Source organism: Chenopodium album, chromosome 23 (genome assembly GCF_948465745.1).
Source record: "Chenopodium album chromosome 23, dcCheAlbu1.1, whole genome shotgun sequence".
NCBI lineage: Eukaryota > Viridiplantae > Streptophyta > Magnoliopsida > Caryophyllales > Amaranthaceae > Chenopodium > Chenopodium album.
Genome location: NC_137856.1, coordinates 36,060,270 through 36,084,934, shown reverse-complemented (window position 1 = coordinate 36,084,934; position 24,665 = coordinate 36,060,270). Strand labels below are relative to the sequence as shown.

Here is a 24,665-nt window from a genome sequence, read left to right as displayed (position 1 = left end):
TACTCCCCGTATCATTGACTTTATCAATTAAATTTTGACGTAGTGGTAGAAATTGACCTTTTAACTTTGAGGTTGAGCTTCAATCTTCAGTAAATCAATTATAGGATTCTCATGATGGGGATTCCTTTATCTGTCCACTCGGCTCTTAAGTGTCTAAGTTAACCTCCTATACCAAATTGAATTGACTTATACGGAGTGAAAAACTCCGATCCATATGATAGGCTATTTGTCTTACCTACCCTTAAAAATTGACTAGACTTTACTATTATAATGTACGAATGAAGTATATAACGATGTATTGATGTAGACAGTAGAATAATAGAGATTGTAGTGCGTTTAAAAAGTTAAAAGAAACTTCACTATCAATGTATATATATCAATGTATATATATAGTGATGTAGACGGTAGAATAATAGAGATTGGAGTGCTCTTACAAAGTCCAAAGTTTCAGTATCTAGCTCATAACTTCGTTAGTGGGAGTGTTATTGGATCTTTATATTATGGGTCACTTTCTTTCGGTGGAGGGTAAATTGGTGAGAATTCCCCTTTTCTAATTTTTAGTACGTACAAATTAATTATACTCTCGCATCCATTACTTTTAGCTTCAACAATTTTCAAGTTCCACCTTATCAAAGTTAACAAATTAAAAAAATTAAAAGTTTTGAAATGGCAGTATATACGTAGTACAATATTAATGAATTATGACCACAACATTACTTTTGTAATTTATTATACACTAATAATATGTTTGGTTCTATTTAAAAAAAAAAAAAAAAAAAAAAAATATGTTTGGTAAAGGAGTTTGGACTAGTGGTAACTGGTATGGGAGTACAACTGTACAACAGTAGAGCTTTCACTTTTTTAAAAACTTAATTAATTACTTTGTAGTTTTTAACCCATGAAATGTACGAATTGAATTTATAATTATACATTTACATTACTTTTAAATACATTATATCAAAACTTAATCACTATGTAGTATCTCGCCACCGAGCCCCGTAACGTCAAAGATTCCTCAAAAAGCGTGAATATTAACCTTTAATTTTGGAATTTTTTAACCTTTTTTTGCCCGGAAATAAAAATTGCCGAGATGTTTACCATGGTCCCTAATACCCTCCGGTAATTCAATTGGGTGAGTGGAACCATCCAATATGCCTTAAAACAGTCAATTTACCCGTTCGAAATTTGCACCGATTTCGTGAACTGAAGCCTACCACGGACATTTTTGACAACATATAATGCTCATATATGGTTCCAAACGTCATTGTGTGACCCTAAGTTAGATATATCCCCTAGGGTCTCAAGACTTTTCGCCACCGGACCCCGTAACATCAAAAATTCCTCAAAAAGCATGGATTATAGCCTTCAATTTTGGAATTTTTTGACCTTTTTTCGCCCGAAAATAAAAATTGCCGAGATGTTTACCATGGTCCCTAATACCCTCCGGGACTCCAATTGGGTGGGTGGAACTATCCAATATGCCTTAAAACGGTCAATTTACCCGTTTGAAACTTGCACCGATTTCGTGAACTGAAGCCTACCACGGACATTTTTGACAACATATAATGCTCATATACGTTCCAAACGTCATTATATGACCCTAAAATGTATCCCCTAGGGTCTCAAGACTTTTCGCCACCGGGCCCCGTAACATCATAAATTCCTCAAAAAGCGTGGATTATAGCCTTCAATTTTGGATTTTTTTACCTTTTTTCGCCCGGAAATAAAAACTGCCGAGATGTTTATCATGGTCCCTAATACCCTCCGGGAATCCAATTGGGTGGGTGGAACCATCCAATATGCCTTAAAACGGTCAATTTACCCATTCGAAACTTGCGCCGATTTCGTAAACTGGAGCCTACCACGGACATTTTTGACAACATATAATGCTCATATATGGTTCAAAACATAATTATATGACTCTAAGATGTATCCCCTATGGTCTCAAGACTTTTCACCACCGGACCTCATTACATCAAAAATTCCTCAAAATCTTCAATTTTGGAATTTTTTTGACCTTTTTCAACCGGATATAAAATTTGCCGAGATGTTTATCATGGTCCCTAATATCCTCCAGGAATCGAATTGGGTGGGTGGAACCATCCAATATGCCTTAAAACGGTCAATTTACCCGTTTGAAACTTCCACCGATTTCGTGAACTGAAGCCTACCACGGACATTTTTGATAACATATAATGCTCATATACGGTTCCAAATATCATTACATGACCCTAAGAAGTATCCCCTAGGGTCTCAAAAGTTTTCGCCACCGGGCCCCATAACATAAAAAATTCCTCAAAAAGCGTGGATTATATAGCCTTCAATTTTGGAATTTTTAGACCTTTTTTTGCCCGGAAATAAAAAATTCCGAGATATTTACCATGGTCCCTAATACCCTCCGGGAGTCCAATTGGGCGGGTGGAACCATCCAATATGCCTTAAAATGGTCAATTTACCCATTCGAAATTTGCGCCGATTTCGTAAACTGAGCCTACCACAGACATTTTTGACAACATATAATGCTCATATATGGTTCAAAACATAATTATATGACCCTAAGATGTATCCCCTATGGTCTCAAGACTTTTCGCCAACGGGCCCCGTAACATCACAAATTTCTCAAAAAGCATGGATTTTAGCCTTCAATTTTGGAATTTTTTGACCTTTTTTCGCCCGGAAATAAAAACTGCCGAGATGTTTACCATGGTCCCTTATATCCTCCGGGAGCCCAATTGGGTGGGTGGAACCATCCAATATGCCTTAAAACGGTCAATTTACCTGTTAGAAACTTGCACTGATTTTGTGAACTGAACCTACCACGGACATTTTTGACAACATATAATGCTCATATGTGGTTCCAAACGTAATTATATGACCCTAAGATGTATCCCCTATGGTCTTAAGACTTTTCGCCAACGGGCCCCGTAACATCAAAAATTTCTCAAAAAGCGTGGATTATAGCCTTCAATTTTGGAATTTTTTGACCTTTTTTCGCCCGGAAATAAAAATTTCCGTGATGTTCATCATGGTCTTTAATACTCTTCGGGAATCCAATTGGGTGGGTGGAACCATCCAATATGCCTTTGATTGGTCAATTTACCCGTTAGAAACTTGCGCCGATTTCGTGAACTGAAACCTACGACAGACATTTTTGTCAACATATAATGCTCATATTTGGTTCCAAACGTCATTATATGACCCTATGATGTATCCCCTAGGGTCTCAAGACTTTTCGTCACCGGTAACATCATAAATTCCTCAAAAAGTGGGGATTATAACCTTCAATTTTGGAATTTTTTGACCTTTTTTCGCGCGGAAATAAAAATTGTCGAGATGTTTACCATGGTCCCTAATACCCTCCGGGAGTCCAATTGGGTGGATGGAACTGTCCAATATGCCTTAAAACGGTCAATTTACCCGTTCGATACTTGCACCGATTTCGTGAACAGAAGCCTACCACGGACATTTTCGACAACATTTAATGCTCATATACGGTTCAAAACGTTATTATATGACCCTAAGATGTATCCTCTAGGGTCTCAAGACTTTTCACCACCGTGCCCGTAACATCCAAAATACCCTCCGGGAGTCCAATTGGGTGGGTGGAACTGTCCAATATGCCTTAAAACGGTCAATTTACCCGTTCGATACTTGCACCGATTTCGTGAACAGAAGCCTACCACGGACATTTCGACAACATTTAATGCTCATATAAGGTTCAAAACGTTATTATATGACCCTAAGATGTATCCTCTAGGGTCTCAAGACTTTTCACCACCGTGCCCGTAACATCCAAAATTTCTCAAAAAGCGTGGATTATAGCCTTCAATTTTGGACTTTTTTAGCCCGGAAATAAAAATTGCCGAGATGCTTACCGTGGTCCCTAATACCCTCCGGGTGTCCAATTGGGTGGGTGGAACCATCCAATTTGCCTTAAAACGGTCAATTTAATCGTTTTCATACACGCCTCTTGTATTGGCTATAAGTTGTGTTTGGTGTTTTTTATTGCGTCCATTGCGAGGCTGAAATTTTATTTTGTTGCAAAAGTGTTGAATTCTTATTTTGTGTAATGTGCTTACTTTTATGAAATTATTACAACTTTTATGTAGATCATGTTGAACTAAAGCAAGAAAATGTTTTTTTTTTTTTTTTTTTTTTACTTTTTGGAGTCAATACAAGCTTTATGTGTAGATCTTGTCTGAATTAAAGCAAGAAAATGGTGGTGGTGGGGGAAGGAGATCTATATATTATAGGTTAACATACCCTTATTAAACAGAACCCTAAGGCCCTAGATAATAATGCAAAGTTGATCCCTCTTTTTTCATACCTTAAAAAATCTTCACTAAAATTCACAAAATTAAAGTGAGTAAACCAATTGAAAGAAAGAAGAAAGCACTTTACCTTACCACTTTTAGATTATAACATTCCACTTTTAGATTATTTTCTCAGTTTTGTCCAAAATATTTAAATTCACTTCCAAGTTAAATTTATTCTAGATGAAAATATACATATATGTATATAAATTGAATACAAATTCATCATTGAAGGAAAACCATTAGCTTCCAATAATGTAAGTTGCACATATTGGCGCAACAACAAATCTTCCAAATGAAACCGGTACATCTGTGGTTTGTTGCTACTGTCTTTTGATCAACGTGACTGATCTGCAGAATGCAAATGAGACCAGTATTCCTTCACAAGTTGGCCAAATAGTGAATCTTCCTTCTCCATTAACTTAATCGGTTCGTCATATTCAGCTAAATTTCCTGCAATATCATTTCATTGTTACATTTTATCCTACCAAATTATTTAGCACTTGACTCAGTAATCTCTGCCTACTATTAAAGAAAACTGACCTTCACTAATGGTAAGAACCTTGGTGCAATCCATCACAGTTGGTATCCTGTGAGCCACTGTAATTACTGTGCAATCTACAAACTCTGCTCGTATCGTCTTTTGCAAAATCATGTCAGTTGCATTATCAATTGATGCGGTTGCTTCATCGAGCACTAATATCCTGCTTTTTCTCAATAATGCGCGGCCTAGACCGAATAGTTGTTGTTGTCCTATGCTCCAATTTGATCCATCCTCCATAACTAATATGAGAAAGTACGGTAGTAATATGTCAAAAACTAAAAATACTTTTGTTACTACCTCCGTTGCATATTATTTGCAACGATTAGACATTTTTCCTCTTAACTTTATGTCAAATTATTGTAAATTATATGTAACGGAGGTAGTATTTAAATAAAACGAGCATCTTGGTCACACTATAAGGAGAAAGTCATACCAAAGGAATCTAGGCCTTGCTCCTTTTTTTGCACAACTTCTTTGAGTTGACATTTCCCTAGCACCTTTTGCAAACAAAAAAAAAAAAAACAAAAAATGGTTAGAAATTGCCCTGAATTCATATTGTTAAATATATACGAAAGAAAGAGAAACAATACCTCCCAAATTTCTTCATCAGTATGCTGACACAATGGATCCAAGTTGAATCGTACACTTCCATTGAAGAGTGTGGGATCTTGAGGGATAATCCCAAAATGAGACCTTAAATCATGAAGTCCAATCGAACTTATATCCACTCCATCAACTATAATCTTGCCTTCTACTGGCTCTACTAGGCGAAACAATGCCCCTATTAGGGTACTCTTTCCACTACCTGTCCTACCTACAACACCAATTTTATCTCCACCTTCGATTATACAACTGATTCCCTTGAGTACCAGTGGTGTGTCTGGCCTATATCTTATCTGCTCCATACATAAAAATGTTAATTATCTTTCTAGAATACATGTTGATAAATTATACTACTTTCGTTCTTTTATTATTGCACCACTTTTGCACCATTTTCATTTAAAGAAACAAAATATATGTGTTCACATTGTAAATATCCAATATATCCTTATTTTAACACTTGATTCTTTACTCTATGTTTACATCAGATAGCTTTTTTTTGTACTTTTATCCTTCTCTCTGCTCATTTTTCCCATTACTAAAAAATGTGTGCCCAACATATACGGTGCAATAATAAGAAAAACGGAGAAAGTAGAATAGTTCACCTGTAGATTGTGGACCTCCACTTTTCCAACAGATGGCCAATTTTGTGGAGGGCGACTATCATCAATGACTTCTAGAGCTTCACTAGGTATATCTATGTATTGATGAATCCTCTCCACTGAAATGATTTGGTTAGCTATTATGCATTGATTTTGAATTGAGACAACCATACCCAAATTCAACCCTAAACCATATGATAACGCCATTCCAATGAAGCCTGCATTATTAGTAGGTCTATTATAATTACTAATAAAAGATTTGTAAATACAAAAACCGAAAAAGAGAGATCAAATCTTTTACCTGGGGCAAATGTTCCAGGTGGAAGCAAAACCATGCATAGTGCTGCAGTTGCAAGAACAGCGGCGCTGAGGATCTCAATCCTCTGAATAAGCCATTCAGTGGCTGCAAAGTTGTGGAAAAATGGGCTTGCATTTGTGTCAATAAGATCAAGACTTTTCTCAAAGAAACGTTCTTCCTCTTGAAAAGCTCTAATTGTCATGGCTCCTGCTAATGATTCGGCTAAATGGTTTGCAACCATAGACTTGGTTGTACCATTGAGTCTCATCAGCTCTTTTGCGGTTGCAAAGTAGTACCTCTGTCGTGCATGTTTTTAAATTAGTAATTAGGTGCAGTGGTAAATCTAACAATAACTTTTACTTAAAAAATCCTTTTTCGCAACTTTTTACTTAAAAGATCCTTTTTCATAAATTTCTCTTTTTCTTACAATTTAGAGATAACGTATACCAATAATTATTCTATGCTTTGCATGGCAAAGTAAAGGATGACAATATGTTAAGCTCATAGGGAGAGGATGCCCCAGTTTCTCACGGTGGCATTTTTATGAATAAATCAACAACTTTTTCAACTTTATTCAACTGTGGAGCCCACAATATTGAAAAAATTGTTGATTTATTCACGAAAATGCCCCCATGAGAAACAAATTTTGTTTCTCACCATGAGAAACAGGGAATTTCTCTCATACGGATGATGCAAATGAGAATTTCACTGCATTGTGGAAGGTTTTTTTGAAAACTTACTTGTATTCGTATCATCATGTAAATCACTGGTATGGTCACAAATACGACCTGCCAGATCATGACAGCCAACACTCCCAAATTAACATATGCTGTTGTAGTAGCTCCAAGGGTTGAATGGAAGCTAAACGGGAGATCAAGATCAACAATGCTTAAATCAGAAGAGACCTGTAGAGTTAAAACAAGTTATTGTGCAATTAGTCTACTCCACTTGCATGAAATATAATTGTGAAGCAAATGACAACTTTATACTTACCCGGCTGAGTATCCTTCCAAGAGGTGTAGAGTCATAGAATGACATTGGAGCACGAAATAGGGAGTTCAGTAATTTAGAAAACAAGAATCTCGACGAATCCATCCCTAATCTAACCATTGCAAGAGATCTAAAGAATAAACAGATTGTCGAGGCAAGTCCAATGATGAAGTATACCAAAATTAGTCTTGATTTGCTGAGTTGAGGATTATCAATGCCTTTGGCCATCCAAATATTCTGTGATATCTGCCCTGCTAGAAAGGCTACATAAGCAATAAAAACGATAGAGATGTACCAGTATCCTATATTCTGCTTCAAGTATATCAAATATGGTTTAAGGCCAGTGTCTCCTACTTCTCTTTCTTCTTGTTTAATCAACTGGTCTCTATTCGCTTGATTTTCATTATCCACATTAGCTATCTGAATTTCTGCACTAGAAAAGTTTTGTTTATTAGGTGTGCTAGCTTCACCCGTTGTTTTGGTACTGGCAGTCTCTTTATGTGCATTTACAAGATCTGAGAACTCCTGACTTGAAGCTAATAACGTATGATAAGATCCTGATTGAATGATCTCTCCATCTGACATCAGCTGCAAAAAAAGATGTCGTTTCACTGATAATTGTTGGGATTTTATTCATAAAAATTCAAGGTAAACTAACCTTAACAAAGATGGTGTGCAAAGTCATGTGTGTGCATGCTTGTGTGTGTGTGTCTATGTGTGTACGCGTGTAGGTTAGATGATTAATGCCAATTAAGAGCTTAACGTTAACGTTGATTAATTTAAAAGCTTTGCAAAGATACACTCACCAAACAACAATGAAATGCTGGAAGAAAATCAACTTGGTGAGTCACAAGCAAGACAGTCTTTTCGGAAAGAGCTTCCATAACATATTCCTAGCACAACATAAAGAGTCATGTTAGTTAACGTTAACTTGAAAAAGTTATCCATGTTTAAGGACTTGAGGTGTGAGAAATAATACATTAAAGAGGCTAGTTGCAGTTTTTGCATCAACAGCACTAAATGGATCGTCCAAAAGGTAAATGTCCGCATTTTTGTATAATGCACGAGCAAGTTGAATTCGTTGCTTCTGCCCACCACTCAAATTAATTCCTCTTTCTCCTATTTCAGTCATATCACCATACGGAAGAAGCTCAAGGTCCTTCACCAATGAACACCTTTGTAGAGTTTCTCTATATCTGAGGTCATCCATGGCAGATCCAAATAGAATATTTTCGCGTATTGTCCCTGATTGAATCCAAGCTGTCTGGGAAACATAGGCAATACTCCCAGAAACTTGTACCTATAAGAGTAAAATATGTTTAAAATGGGAAATTCCCTGTTTCTCATATTGAGAAACGAAATTTGTTTCTCATGGGGGCATTTTCATGAATAAATCAACAACTTTTTCAATATTGTCGGCTCCACAATTGAATAAAGTTTCCACAATTGAATAAAGTTGAATAAAGTTGTTGGTTTATTTACGAAAATGTCATATCTCACCAATGGAAATTGGGAGGATGCCCCTCTCACATGACATTTTCTTAAATAAACCAACAACTTTATCAACTGCGGAACCCACAATAATGAAAAAGTTGTTGATTTATTCACAAAACTGCCCCCATGAGAAACAAAGCATCCTCGTTTAAGATATAACATTTATATAGCTATTTATAGAGTCTAATCCTAGTTAGCTAACTCATCATTTACCTAGAGGTCTACATGCAGCTTATTGGTTAATGACAAAAATAGTTTGATACTGCTTAAGAAATATGAAAGTTGCATAAATTGAAGCTTACTGTTCCATCTATGCATGCTATCTCTCCGAGAATTGCTGCTAGTAATGTCGATTTTCCAGAGCCAACTTCTCCACATATAGCTATTTTGTTACCAGGATGAATGTCTAGATCTATGTTTCTCAATGTTGGCTTTGATGTATCCATTTCCCACGAAATATTTGCTAATCTTATCATAATAGCATGATTTATATTGCTCATTTTTCTGACATTTTCAGTTTGGAGCTCTGGTGCTGCAAGAAACTTTACAATTCTTGCAAATCCAACTTTTGCATCTATGATTACACCAATGACATCAGGGATAACTCTGATCGGCTCTTGGACTAGACGCAATGTTGCAAGAAATGTGAATACATTGTTGGCGTGCAGAGGGATATGGAGTAAATAACATGCCCAAAATGTAGCAGCAGAGACCAAAACAGGAGATATCCAAAAGAGAAAGTAGTTGTATGACTTTTGTAATTGCACGGCTGATAAGCGTTTGGACTCGTCTTTTCTTAAGGTCTTGATTGCGTTCTTAAAGTGATTCTCCCAAGCATATAACTTTAGAACCTTCATGTTCACTAAAGCCTCTGAGTATGCCTTTAGCCTCCTGTCTTGAGCAACCATCAACTTGCTTTGGTACTTATGTTGTAACTTTGCAATAGGCGCGTTGCAAATCATAGTTAATACAATCAGTACTAAGGATGCCACAGTTGCGAGTCTGACTGAATGGATCAAAATAAGTAATGCAAGACAGAGTTGGAGGCTCGTAGTCCAAGTTTGATGAAACCAAAAGGGGAACTCGCCGATCCTATAAGCATCCACAGTTACATGATTCATTATCTCACCACCAGAGTGATTCTTCTTAGCTACATTTGAGAGACGTAGATGCTTCCTATAAATCGCTGCAGTAAGCATGGATCTTACTTGAAGACCAATCAATTTGCTACGAAAGAACCATTGCCTCTGTGTAAAAGATTCTAAGATCTTCGATACGAAAAGTGAGACTGCTAGAACATATCTTTCGTATTTGAAAGCTTCTTTACCCTGACCAATCTCAATGAAGGAATTCAACAATAGAGGTCCGGATGACATTGCAAGTATCTTCAAGAAAGCAAAGAATCCTGTCACTAGAATCTCTTTCCAATGGCATTCAACAATCGTCCACAAGATTGAGGATTCAGATAGCATATCAGACTTTTTTTGTTTACTCAATTGATCAACAAACTGTGAGTAACAATGACTTGCTTTGTCTATGTCCCGTAGTGTGGGTATGTCCTCTTCCTCCATGGTTTTTTTCGTACCTGATTTCATCAAAGGGTTCAACCAACAAAATAGCATCTTGTTGAAGAACCCAGCTTTGGCAAATGGTGTAATCTTGGCGGGTGCCCTCTTTTCGCTTATGTCCCCTTTATCCTCAGCACTATTTTTTCCACAGTCAGATTGCCAACAAAACATTGTCCATAAATCCCCTATCATTCTTCTGCCACTTTCACTACATCAATGCAAAACTACATAAGTACCAGATTATCACATAAAATCTACTCTTGTTTTGTACAAGTTGCTACATTTTATACTCATCTCATTTCACGTTTGACAAGCATTGTTTTAACCAGAAATATCTTTAGTTATCGGTATTTTAAAATGACAAAATGTTGATATTATCTAACAATATTCCACAATCCACATGAATATATTTATCCTTAATTATAAAATTATCAAACTTATCAAAGTAGAGTATTTGAATAGTGAACAAGTTAAAGTGTTAGCAAGTAAAAAAAAAATGGAAAATGTATGAAAAATGATGTTGGATTTACATTTTTCATATGATTCTTTATTTCGTTTCTTAATGGATGCATGAATTCAGGGCCTTTCTAGATTCATGTACTCTGCAATTATTGCTTCATGGTCTTTGTATTTCCCATGAAGTGGTAAAATCATTCATCCTCCACTTAATAAACACAATGAAAACAGTACCCCAAATTGACAAATTTAAATCGAAGAGTTAAAAAAATACTCCGTAAGACAAACCGAACAATATGACCACTTATATGTTCAATCTAAAAATGATATTTATAAAATTCATTTCAAGACTAACCCAACAACATCCTACATGATATAATTTTGACGTTGACGTTGACCACTACAGTCAAAGTTTTATTACATTCAGAGTTTTTAGACGTTGACCACTATAGTCAAAATATAATAATAGGAGGGGGAGGGGGGGGTTTTGAAGAGTGGCAGATTATTAAAGATTGCAATGTTTAACATTTGTCACCATCGCCCACAAAAAAAAAAAAAAAAAAAAATAAATAAAAAAAAAAAAATAAGGGAATTGAAGTCTAATGGCAGTCTTTTGTGTAACACAAATCTCATTTTATATCTTCCTCCCTATTAATGACAAAAAGTAGTAATGTTACACTTATTTTGACTCTTTCGAAATTGAGAAATGTTATGCTCATAAAATAATAAAGATTAAAATATAAATAAATAAAACATATCAGAGAAAGTATGTACATTTGAATCCAAAAAAATTTAGAGATGACAAAAGTAACGCTACCTTATTTCTTTTTTTGAACTTGTCGATGTAAAGCACCTAAAGTTTTGAAGGAAAACAACTGCAAGTGAACATTATTCCAATTTTGTTAGTATAATCATCAATACATCTAAAATTTCAAGTTTAACACTTATAATAGGAAAATTAAATATATAAAAAATATTTAAAAGGTTGCAACAATAAGAGGAGAGGCCAGGTGAAATACTTCAATAACATCAAATCTCAATTTAAAACTTTCACATTAGGAGCGTCATTTGCGAGGATGAATTTCTCAAGTTTCTTTTTCTCACTACATAGTACTTGTATTTTATAAAAATCAACTTAAACGATTTTTTTTTTTTTTTTTTTGGGAAATAAAATCAACTTAAACTTGAAATTACCCAAAATGTAACATGCAAATTAATTGAAACCCAAATATACAAAGCAAAACTTACATGCAAATACTTTTATTTTTGTTGGAGAGAGAGGCGAATGCTAGTGTTAAGCTTTGTCTCTAACTCTTTATTCTTTGTTTCTCTCTACTTATATAAGTCATGAAAGTTTTTAAAAATTCAATAAATAAATGAATAATGTGTACCATGTGTCACAAAAGGAGAAGTGAGAATGGCAAACAAATAAGGTAAAAAAATAAAAGGAAATAATTATGATAATTACCAAAGTCATAAGTATGAACAAATCATCTCCTATAATTGTTAATCTCATTTAATTTAGTTCCTTAAATGCCCAAGAAGAATCACCTAATTTAATATTAGGATTTCTTGTCATTAAATTCTGCACAAGAGTTTTTCTTCAAAATAAATAAATAAATAATAAAAATAAAAAAATAAAAATAAAAATGAAATCTGCACAAGAGTTTTATTTTTATTTTATTTTATTTTTTTAATTGTGCACCAGAGTTTGGTTAAACAATCTGTGTCTTGTACAATTGTACTGTTACTTTGTATATAATTAATGACTTCATTGTCAAGATTTTTTTTTTGACAGCCAACATTATTAAGAACTTACAACTTATACATAGTTCCAATTATAAACATTTAAACATAATATTCCTGTCAAAAAATAAATAATTAAACATAATATATTTAAGTATATATTTTAAATAGTTGATATCCTGAGTCCTGACACACTGACCTACATACATATGCATATCAACATATTTAACAAAGTAGATTACCACATGATGAATATGTTTTTCATTTATATAATACTCTATATTTGTTAAATTAAGACAATATACCTAGATTATCCAGGCCCTAATGCCCTATATTTGATTTCATTTTCTTTGAATTTAAAGTTTTTAATATTTGAAAGACCACAATCTTTGTCACATAAGTCAAATTCTGATTAATATCTAGATTATTCTTAGCCCTATTCTCAAGGCCTTAAGTTTTAATCAGTATAATCTTTTCCATTAGACCAAACTTATTTTAGTAAGGAGTATATGCGGAAAATGATTTTGGCACACCAATAATTGATTTTGACACCCCTATATAAGAATAGCATAGATAATTGTATTCTCACCTAAGAGTGTGCCAAAATCAATTTTGATGTACCAAAATTAATTTCTAGTATGCCTCTGTAGTCTGTACTCTATAGCAGCGGTGACGTTTTCTTTCAAAGTATTAGTTGCATATGTTTCAGTGCACAAACTTTCTTACATATTATAAACCATAATTTAAGGAGAAAGCATTAATAAAGAAAATAATAAACCCTTACGTTTATGCCATGTGCTACACACTGCTCATCTATCCGCAAAATGCAAAACATTGTTACATGAAAATCTGGACTATAATTTGAAGGAATCAACTTCTGCAATTTGAATGTCCACACATATTAAATGCTAAATGTTTCACTATAAATGTAGTAGCTTTATTTATGTTGTCTTTTGACAATATTTTGCAGTATTTTTTATGTTGAGTTTCAAAGAGGTATATTTTATTTTACGGAGTAGTGTTTTAGGGAAGAATGTCGGAGTTTTTATCGTCAATTATATGAGAATCTACACAATAAATTATCTTACGGTATAATCTTATTTATCCCTTCTTTTGTATTCAAGGAATACGAAAAAAAAAAAAAAGGTACGGAGTTAATTAATGAAGTGTTAAAGTTGCTACTCTACTCCCTCTATCTCTATTTTTTATGGTCCATAATCAATATTTGGGTCGATTTTATTACTTTAACCATAAATTCTTATAATCTATAAGAAATAATATAGTCTTGTCACTCTTGTGGGATCTTATTCGTTTTGTCTATTTGTAAATTTTATTAAAATCATTTATAATTTTTACAATTAAAAAAATGGAGATATATACGTTTTAATGCACATCTAGAAAATTGTAAAAAGTCAATTAGGAAGGCAAATGAGAGTTCTCCCATTTTGACTTGTGAATACTGAATAGTGTGACCTGAGTCACAAAAACATTAAATTTACGGTTTTCCTCAGATGAAACCCAAAAGCAAGGCAAATGCGCATTTAATGAGCTAGTTGTGGAATTATAGTGTAATAAAATGCTTTTTTTTTTTTTTTTCCATTTGCATAGTATAATACTTTTAAGTTTAAACTATCCAAGTAAAGCACAATTGTAAAATAATGGAGCATAATTTATGTAACAAATTAGTACTATGTACAATACAGTATTTTTGAACATTAAAAGGTCTACGTTCGTAACCAAGTTTTCGCTGAAGTTATAGCTGTCGAAGTTATAATCTTCAAGTTTGCATATAATACAAGTGAATAAAAATTTCATTAGTTGAGCTTGATAAATTCTTGCAGCTTAAAACAGGAGATAGCTTTGAACTTCAGCAGCACTATCATCTACTAAGCTACATTGCTGCAATATGTACAAGATTAACAAAATTTTAATTGATGTTTGTAATAATTGTGACATACTTATATTTAGAAAGGAATTGCTGCTGTCTTTTGTTCAATGTGCCTGTTCTGCAGATTGAAAATGAGACCAATATTCCTTCACAAGCTGGGCAAATAATGAATCTTCCTTCTTCATTAACTTTATAGGGTCATCATATTCCACCAATTTTCCTGCAACAACATAACATTACATTCTATAGTTAGAATTCATTCAATTCTTAGGACTTGCCTTCATTATTTTAATCTAGAATATCATTCAGAGTATTATTCAGATTAATATTCAGAGTTATGCAACTCTTGCATCTTGTTGATTAGAAATGACCACGAAAATATTGGAAATGTTAAAAAGAAAATAACCATCACTAATGGCAAGGACTTTTGTGCAATCCATCACAGTTGGTATCCTGTGGGCTACTGTGATCACAGTACACTCTGCAAATTCTGTTCGTATTGTTCTTTGCAGAATCGTGTCGGTTGCATTATCTATTGATGCAGTTGCTTCATCAAGCACCAATACCCTGCTTCTTCTCAGTAAAGCACGTCCTAGACAAAATAGTTGTCGCTGACCCATGCTCCAATTTGATCCATCCTCCACAACTGACATCAAAATGTTTTAGTATAATAGTTGACTAGCTCGTTTTGGTATAATATCATAGAATCATTCCCTACACTACACCCTCCAAAACAAGGACAGTAACCAAGTTCATAGTACTGAAAAAGTTTTACCTGCGGAATCTAGGCCCTGTTCTTTATCTTGGACGACCTCTTTGAGTTGACACTTCCCAAGAACCTTAAGAAGATAAAAAAAATACAGTAAAGAAGTGCATCAGAACTTGTCATGCATTGCAAAAAATATTGCACGACATAATTAGATTACAGAAGAAAGGTAAAGTATACCTCCCAGAGCTCTTCATCATTATGCTGACACAATGGATCCAAATTGAATCTTACAGTTCCATTAAAGAGTGTAGGATCTTGTGGAATAATCCCAAAACGTGACCTTAGATCATGAAGTCCTATTGAGCATATATCGATACCATCCACTATTATCTTCCCTGCCACTGGTTCAACCAACCGAAACAAAGCCCCTATTAGAGTAGTCTTTCCACTGCCAGTCCTACCCACAATACCAATTTTGTCTCCCCCTTCAAAGGTGCAACTTATGCCTTTAAGAACCAGTGGTGTATCTGATCTATATTTTATCTACAAGAAATCAACGTCTCTTAGTGTGAAATTCTATCTAGTATAGTATCTGTCTTAAATTATCCCAGTGCACTAAAAGTTACCTGTAGATTGCATATCTCCACTTTACCAACTGATGGCCAGTTTTCTGGAGGGCGGCTGTCTTCAATGACCTCTGGAGCTTCACTGGGAATATGCATGTATTGATCAAGCCTCTCCACACAAATGATATAGTTGGCTAATGTGCATTGATTTTGGATCGAATTAACCAGAGACATATTCAAAGAAAGGCCATATGATAGAGCCATTCCAATAAACCCTGCATTATTTATAATTTTAGAATGAAATATTTTACAGCAAGAAAAATCTATCTTCGTCCCCTTTATCTACTTCAAAACAATATACAAGTACTTCGTAAGAGATAATACTACTCACCAGAGCTAAAAGTTCCAGTAGGGAGCAAAACCATGCACAAAGCTGCTGCTGCAAGAACAGTGGCACTGAGGGTCTCAAGCCTCTGAATAAGCCATTCACTAGCTGTAAAATTGTGGAAAAATGGACTTGCATTTATATCGATTATATTAAGACTCTTGGCAAAGAACCGTTCTTCCTCCTCAAAAGCTCTAATTGTTATGGCTCCAGCTATAGATTCAGCTAAATGGTTGGCAACCAAAGACTTTGTTGTGCCATTCATTCTCATCAACTCTTTCGCTGTCGCATAATAGTATCTCTGTTGAAAAAGCTCATTAGGTCTAGGGGGGAAAAAATAACAACAAAAACAAAAATTATCTTGTATTAGCTGAGGTGGAGGTGGAGGTGTATGAGAAGCCCTATCAAAACATGAGTCCAGGCCATTTTAAAAATGTTAGCAAATGAGCCTATAATTATCAAGCATAATGCCATTATAAATACTTCTCAAAATCTATGCAGGAGTTGATTATTGTAGAACATATATCAAGTTGTTGAATGTTCAAAACCTAAATTCTAAACTTTCGTAATAAATCAAATATCTAATCCTGAATTATTCTTGAAAATTTAAGCAACACCTTTGGCTATGTATGGACAGCATATTAACTTTGCACTAGCTATCTCATTAAATGTCAAATTAGTGTTTTGACACTCACTACTCCATGAAAATTCATAACGTATTCTATGGACTTTCTTGGTTCTTTTGATGACACAACACATAAGCTTTTGAAGAGAAACTTAATTTGAGGTATTATTCACCAATTTGCTTACCTGCAATCGAATTGCCAAATAAATCACTGGTATGGAGACAAACAAAACTTGCCAAGTAATAACTGCCAGCACTCCTAGATTAGCATATGCATTTATAGTAGCCCCTATCGAAAAGAGAAGGCTGAAAGGAACATCAAGATCAACTATGCCCAAATCAGAAGAGACCTGCTTGTAAAGAAGGAAAAAATATTTATTAGCATTAGTACACACCCCTGTATAAATCAGAGTTATGAAGCTTATGACAACTCTATGCTCACCCGACTTAGTATCCTTCCAAGAGGAGTTGAATCATAAAAAGACATAGGAGCATGGAAGAGAGAACTCAGTAATTGAGAAAATAAGGATTTAGATGCAGTCAAGCCCATTGCAACAACAGCAAGAGATCTGAAGAGTAAAAATACTGTCGAGGAAGCTCCGATGATAAGGTAAACCACAATCAACTTAAATGTGCTGACATGAGGATTATCAACACTAGTGGCCATCCAAGTGTTTTGAAGTATCTGGCCTGTAATAAAGATGAGGTGGCAAATAATAGCTATAGAAAGGTAAATGTAGCCTTTGTTCTGATTTAGGTAGGTAAAGTATGGCTTAAGACCAGTGTCACCCTCTTCTTTTTCTTCTCGCTTAATTAACTGATCACCTTCTGATGCTTCATATTGCTTCTTAACAATGGTTCTCTTGATCTCCTTTGCAGGATTATTGTGCTCTTCATGTGCTCCAGCCTCAGGTAGTTTTTCGGCTCCAGCAGTCTCTTTGTGTGCATTCACAAGGTCCAAAAATTCTTGACTTGAAGCTAACAACTCATGGTAAGAGCCTGATTGAAGAATTTCCCCATCTGACATCAGCTGCAATTAAGGAAAGTAATTACCAAGCAATAATTAAGCTTTCATGAAATGACGGAGTAAAATAAATTTTTTAAGGACCAAAGACCGCGATAACCCTTTGTAAGCCCTCAAAGTAAAACAAGGACTCAGGATACAAGTGAAAATGAATTTGCCTAGCAGTAGGTAACTCCAAAATTGGACATTTTAATTAGAAGTTTGGGTCAAATCATTATATAGTCATAAAAAAGTTTCCATCAAAAAAATAAAAAAAGATAGTCATAAATAAGTTAGCTATGTAATAGCTCTTAAGTACAATGCAAATAAATGACCGGTACCATTTGAATAATGTCTTCAACAATCAACATTATCTAGCTGACAAGGTTACTATCCTTAGTAGAGTAATTAAGGGGGATCTGATGTACAAACCCTTATCTAAGTGAATATAAAGTAGTAGTTTCTAGTTGATAAATGATATGCAATGCCATAACATCTGCTACTTACTAATATGTATGATGCAAAGATAGTCTAGCAAGATTAGAATATAGTTTGTATGGTCAATAATTGATAGGACTTTTTCACCCCATCTTATTCAAGTAGGAAAAGGTGGACAAAATAAGACTGTAACTCTTTGACTCCATACATATAACAGAGACTATGTCTTCTTTAGCCTTGAGTTCAATGTAATTAAGATAGTAGTGTTTAAGTTACATTTACAGTATGCATAGGCATATCAAGCAGAAAGATAAAACTGCTTGAATCTATGTCAATTGTGAAACTAGTTAACTGCTCCTTGATTCTAAGGTGAGTAAAAACTGGCATGTAAGAATATAAATGCAAGCATCTACAATTGTTTTGTTTACGCAAGAGATCCCTTAGCTTGTTAGTTATTAGCTCAATGAATCCCTAGATGACAGCCGCAAGAACATCAGGAAAAAGTGATCGCTAACTCACCAAACAACAATGAAATGCAGGAAGGAAATCAACTTGATGTGTCACTAGGAAGACAGTCTTTGCAGACAAAGCTTCCATAATATATTCCTGCAACAATTTCAATTCAATGTTACTGTAAATTATAAATGAGGAAATATAAAAATGCATGGATAGGATCAAAGAGTTACACTGAAGAGGCTAGTTGCAGTATGTGCATCAACAGCACTGAATGGATCGTCTAAAAGATAAACGTCAGCATCTTGGTATAATGCACGGGCAAGTTGTATTCGTTGCTTCTGACCACCACTTAGATTAACTCCTCTTTCCCCTATTTCTGTCAGATCACCGAAAGGAAGAAGGTCAAGATCCTTCATCAATGAACACCTGCGAAGTGTTTCTTGGTACCTTAGCTCATCCATAGAAGACCCAAAAAGAATATTTTCACGTATCGTCCCTGTCTGGATCCAAGCTGTCTGGGAAACATAAGCAATCTTACCATAAACTGCAACCTGCGTGATAAACAAATTTATTAACAGCCTCTGAATTTAGATAGCCCCAAAACTACTACAATGAGAGACATCAAAAATTTTATTATGTAACATTACTGCAATCTTCTAGATAAGTAACTACCACTAATAAGTTAATTCGCAAATGCCTACAAATTTGGGCTTTTAAATATGCAAACTTTAAAAATGCACAACAAAATAAGAAATATGAGAAATGCTTGAGGAGGCTTACAGTTCCCTCTATATACGGTACTTCTCCAAGAATTGCTGCCAGTAATGTTGATTTTCCTGAGCCAACTTCTCCACATATTGCAACCTTTTCACCAGGTCGAACAGCTAAATTTATGTTCCTTAGTGTTGGTTTTGATGAATTTTCTTCCCAGGAAAGATTCGCAGACCTCAACTTGATGGCATGATCTAAGTTCCCCATGCCGCTCTTCTTTTTGACATTCTGAGTCAGAAGCTCTGGTTCCAGAAGAAACTCCACGATACGTGTAAATGCAACCCTTGCTTGAATCACCACACTGATGACATCAGGGATAGATCTGATAGGTTCTTGCACTAGCCGCAGTGTTGCCACAAAAGTGAAAACATTGCTAGCATGCAAAGGAATTTTGAGAACATAACAAGCCCCAAATGTAGCAGCAGAAACCAAAACGGGAGATGACCAAAATAAAAAACCATTGTATGACCTACGCAATTGTACTGCTGATAACCATTTAACTTCCACTTTCCTCAAGCCCTCAATTACATTCTTGAAGTGCGTCTCCCAAGCATACAGTTTAAGCACCTTCATATTCACAAGAGCTTCAGAGTAAGCCTTTAGCCTAGCATCCTGTGCAACCATAAGCTTACTTTGGAATTTATGTTGTAATTTTGCAAGGGGGGTGTTGCAAAGAACAGTTAAAATTATCACGGCAAGTGCTGCAAATGTTGCAAGTCCCACTGAATGCACCAGAATAAATAATGCAATGCAAAGCTGAAGGCTTGTAGTCCAAGTCTGGTGAGCCCAGAACGGAAACTCACCAATCCTATACGCATCAACAGTGACATAATTCATTATCTCACCAGCAGAGTGTCTCATCCTAGCAGCATTTGATAATCGTAGCTGCTTCTTGTAAATTGCAGCAGTAAGCAAAGACCTCACTTTCAGGCCAATTAATCTGCTTCGGAAGTACCATTGTCTCTGTGATAGAGATTCCAAGGTCTTTGAAAAGAAGAGTGCAAGGGCCAAAAGATAGCCTTCATGTTTAAAAGCCTCTTTTCCCTCTGCAACCTCAATGAAAGCATTCAGCAGAAGAGGTCCAGCTGACAGGGTAAGTATCTTCAAAACAGCAAAGAACCCAGAAAGAAGTATATCATTCCAATGGCATGCTACAATAGTCCACAAAATTGAGGAATGTGAAGAAGGTTTATCCTGTTTCTGTTTACTCAACTGGTTTATGTACTGCAAGTAACAAAATTCAGCTCTATCTGCATCCCGTAATTTGGGGATATCCTCGTCTTGAAGAGTCTTGAACTTACCCAATTTCATCAAAGGATTCAACCACCAGAATGTTAACCTACCAAACAACCCAGCTTCAGCAAATGGAGAGACTTCGACTGCTGAATCAAATTTACATCTGCCATTAGCCTCACCATTAAGAGGAGTGTAAAGGGTACTTCCATTACTCTCCCCATCTTCTTCATTTATGTACCCCTTGTAAGTACATAATAACAGTAAAGTTGCACCTAGGAAAGACAGTATATCCAAGGCTATTTTGACTGTTGCTTCTTTATCAACTATGGCAGCAAAAAGCGCTAAGAAGCAGAAAATCCCAGCAGAGAGAAATGCAAAAATGGACAAGATTCGCAATGGGGCTCTTGGAAAGTATTCTCCTCTAAGGCTTGTTGTTAATCCCACCAACACCCACGTAAACCCTTGGAAAAAATATAAGGCCCACCAATGAATTGGTAAAGAAGAATGACCATTTCTCAACTTCTCCACCAGAATCCAAGTTCCTAAACCTATGTAAAGTAGTCCCAAACAGCCATTAAAAACAGCTGATGCTATCTGCAAGTTTGAGTAGCGTTTATAACGAGCCGATAGCTCGATTCTCTTGGAGGAAATTTTACAAATCACGTTAACTAAGAGCACTGCCAGTAGCAGTATGTCAAGGCAAATGATTAAAGCATGATTGACACATGAAGAAGGATGGGTCACAAACACAAATGGCACTCCAGTGCAAGGCTCTGTATCAATAATTGAACAATTAGATTGCCCACAATATGAATTCCAGAGACCCTCCATCAACATTATGTAGCCTTTCTTCCTCTCTACAGTCTCTGAATTAACCTACAGATAATATCATCAATTAAAACTCCTTATCTAACTAGCCTAGAATTCTTCAATAGTACAAAGAAAAACTTGGAACTCAAACTAAAAAAACTATTTTGTGGTACGACATACAAACAAAATACCAATTTTAGATGTGCATCATACCCCCTAAATGGCTAAATCAAGTACGGAGTACATCTCAAATTCAAGAACACATAGTTAAGAATACGAGAGTATGGTTTCATTAATATATGAATACTATACCTTGTTCACAGTTCAAAATAAATGAACATTTCGTAACAATAAAGCTAAAGTACGATGAAATAACCATATAACATGCATGTTTAATGCAAATGACATGAACCAGGGTACATTATGCACATTGTGCTATTGGGTCCACAATATATAACAATTGACGAAATACATTAAAAGGAGAAGAAAGTAATATTCAAAGTAATAGAATATATAGTTCAAAATTCAAGACCATGTTTGATCTTCATCCATAAATAATTATCCCATATGTAACTAGTTCAAACTAAAAGAACATATCATAATAACAAAACTAATGAAAAAACGTGCATGTATATGAAAAGTACATTAACTAGATGCGTTATGCACATTGTGTTCCCGGGTGCATTATTTCACAATTGACAAAACACATTAAAACGATAAGAAAGTAATAGTACTAACAGCAACTCAATGAAGCCAAATTATCTCATTTCTGTTGGCAGCACCAAAAGTTGTCTTATCTCCTGCAAGAAAAATTCAGCACTAATTATAGGTTTTTGAACAAACTAATTGGGAATCTAAGAAAATAATTCCAATGAAAAAACAGAGAAAAACCCAGAAACCCTAAATCCAAATTAAACAAACTTACATTACATTAAGAAGGAAACCCATGTGAAAGATGGCATCTTGATGACACGAGAGTTAAAAAAAAAAAAAAAAAAAAAAAAAAAACCCAGAATTTGATGAATTTGTTACAGAAACAAGAATTTGAATGCAACAAATTACAATTAAGTAAATGATTTCTGCAATAATAGCGAGAAAATAATGGGAGTATAGAGTCAACATGATTTGGTGTTAATACTATATATAGTACTACTTCAGTGACTGTTGTTGCACACAAACTGTTTGATGAAATGCCTAGGTGAGAGAAACGTGATCCAGTTGAATTTTGTGAATTTTGGGATGAATAATTTGTGGGCGTGTTGCGGTGTAATACAAGTATGACAAATATATATAGCGTCATGGCTCACGTACCATTTTGGAATATTTTTCTAAGGTTTTGGACGTTTGTTGCCTTTTTTATATTTGGATGTATTCAATGAAAAAATCATGAAGCATGTCAACATTCATCGACTTGATTGAATAAGACTACGAGTATAAGAGAGGTTGAGAATTTGATCTAGCTCCAATCTTGATCTTGTTATCCAAAGATCATAAAAGAATCAATACTCGTTGTTCCGGTCAAGATCCGACAACCCGTATCCGAAATCCAAGAGCTTGAACCCGAGATTCGTAAAGCTCCTATCGTCCGATTAAGCACCTACACAGGAAGCAGAGATTAGCTAACCCCGGAGTGAATCCGGGGAAAACCACTTCGATGACGAAGTCAGTAAGTGTTAAGAAGGAGAAGATATGAAGAGAGAGAAAATAATAAATGTTATCCCTCAAATAAGGGACAAACCTCATATTTATAGCAATTTTAAGTGCTAGGCGGCTGCATGGCATGCAAACCATTTTATGCCATGTGTCAAGCAGTTGTTGCCACGTGTTGACTCCTGACAAGCTGACATGTCTATCTCCACACACAATTGGCGATATGTTACCAGGTCTGAAAACCCGCGCCCGTTTTATTCTGTAATGTTGTAGATGTCGGCACTATGTATCATAGTATCCTATCGGTATCTCCCTATACAACTAGCCCCAAATGAGGACGTTAGGTTAAAGTATAATTCGGGTGCTACAACTCTACAAGCCTACAACCCGAGAAGCGAGAACATTTGATGCAGTGAGGCCCTGTTCTTTTGAGCTTCTAGGCAGGGTAGAGCAGAGCAGAGCAGATTTCAGCAGAGTAGAGCCGAGCAGATTTCATTATTATTATTATTGTTATTATTATTATTATTATTATTATTATAATTATTATTAGTTAAAAGTATTATTATTACTATTATTATTAAATATTAATTATTATTATTAAATATTAATTATTAATTATTATTATTATTAAATATTAATTATTATTATTATTAAATATTATTATTATTATTAAATATTAATTATTATTATTATCATTATTATTAAATATTAATTATTATTATTATTAAATATTAATTATTATTAATATTAAATATTAAATATTAATTATTATTAATATTATAATTCAATATTAAGTATTAATTTTAAAGCAGAAGCAAAACATAACAAATTTCAGCGGAGCAGAGCAAAGCAAAGCAGAGCAGAGCAGGTCTAAAGAACGAGGCCTGAGTCAGTAACTAATATCAGCCTGCCAAACAGGGAATTATTTTCTCTTCCAACAAAATTTCTACGAAGTATATTACAACAACATTCGGGTGATACATTCGTGCTTTTTGGTGCAAATGCTTGGATGTTGATTAGAAATCCTCAATTCCTCACTAAATTGGGCATGACGAACACATTCTTGAAGGTAACCCCAATTTCCTTCTCTGCAGTTGAAACTATATTTGTTATATGTGGGAAACATTCAATTTGTGATTATAGATTCATGTTTGTTCAATTTGTTTTGGGATGAAATTTAAAGGGTAATTCACTAAAGTTTCAATTTTTAGGGTTTAGTGCTCTTTTTAAATTATACTCCGTAATGGGTGTTATGTATTGATTTCTTAATGGAGATTATTGTAGATTTGTAGGCGGCAATTTAATTGTTGTGTGCTGCCAATTGTAGAATTAGGGTTTTATGGTTGATTCGGGATTCTTGCATAAGACTGTCTGACATTCACACAAATAGTATTGGAAGTTAAGCTAAGCAATGTAAATATTTAATCCCCAATTACTCTTGGAATTTGGCTAGATCATCAATGGCTTGCGTCAATTTTGGATGCAAACAACCTCAAATGGTATTAGTCGTAGTCGAT

The 24,665-nt window shown here is 34.8% G+C and overlaps 2 protein-coding genes across 2 annotated transcripts; both read right to left on the bottom strand.

Moving 5' to 3' along the window:
• Positions 1 to 4,650: 4,650 nt before the first annotated feature.
• Positions 4,651 to 10,478, bottom strand: LOC145607710 (ABC transporter C family member 10-like). Its single transcript, XM_081663304.1, has 11 exons — positions 9,144 to 10,478; positions 8,327 to 8,647; positions 8,154 to 8,240; positions 7,351 to 7,935; positions 7,098 to 7,262; positions 6,361 to 6,655; positions 6,063 to 6,277; positions 5,448 to 5,753; positions 5,291 to 5,354; positions 4,857 to 5,096; positions 4,651 to 4,766 (listed from the first exon to the last, which is right to left on the bottom strand). The coding sequence occupies exons 1-11, from the start codon at positions 10,461 to 10,463 to the stop codon at positions 4,651 to 4,653; spliced, it is 3,714 nt and encodes a 1,237-aa protein (XP_081519430.1). The 5' UTR covers positions 10,464 to 10,478.
• A 3,815-nt stretch (positions 10,479 to 14,293) lies between these two features.
• LOC145609186 (ABC transporter C family member 10-like) lies at positions 14,294 to 22,749 on the bottom strand. Its single transcript, XM_081664734.1, has 13 exons — positions 22,424 to 22,749; positions 22,237 to 22,298; positions 19,462 to 21,564; positions 18,912 to 19,232; positions 18,745 to 18,831; positions 17,227 to 17,814; positions 16,970 to 17,134; positions 16,166 to 16,460; positions 15,835 to 16,049; positions 15,446 to 15,751; positions 15,275 to 15,338; positions 14,906 to 15,145; positions 14,294 to 14,719 (listed from the first exon to the last, which is right to left on the bottom strand). The coding sequence occupies exons 3-13, from the start codon at positions 21,523 to 21,525 to the stop codon at positions 14,604 to 14,606; spliced, it is 4,461 nt and encodes a 1,486-aa protein (XP_081520860.1). The 5' UTR covers positions 21,526 to 21,564; positions 22,237 to 22,298; positions 22,424 to 22,749; the 3' UTR covers positions 14,294 to 14,603.
• Positions 22,750 to 24,665: the final 1,916 nt, after the last annotated feature.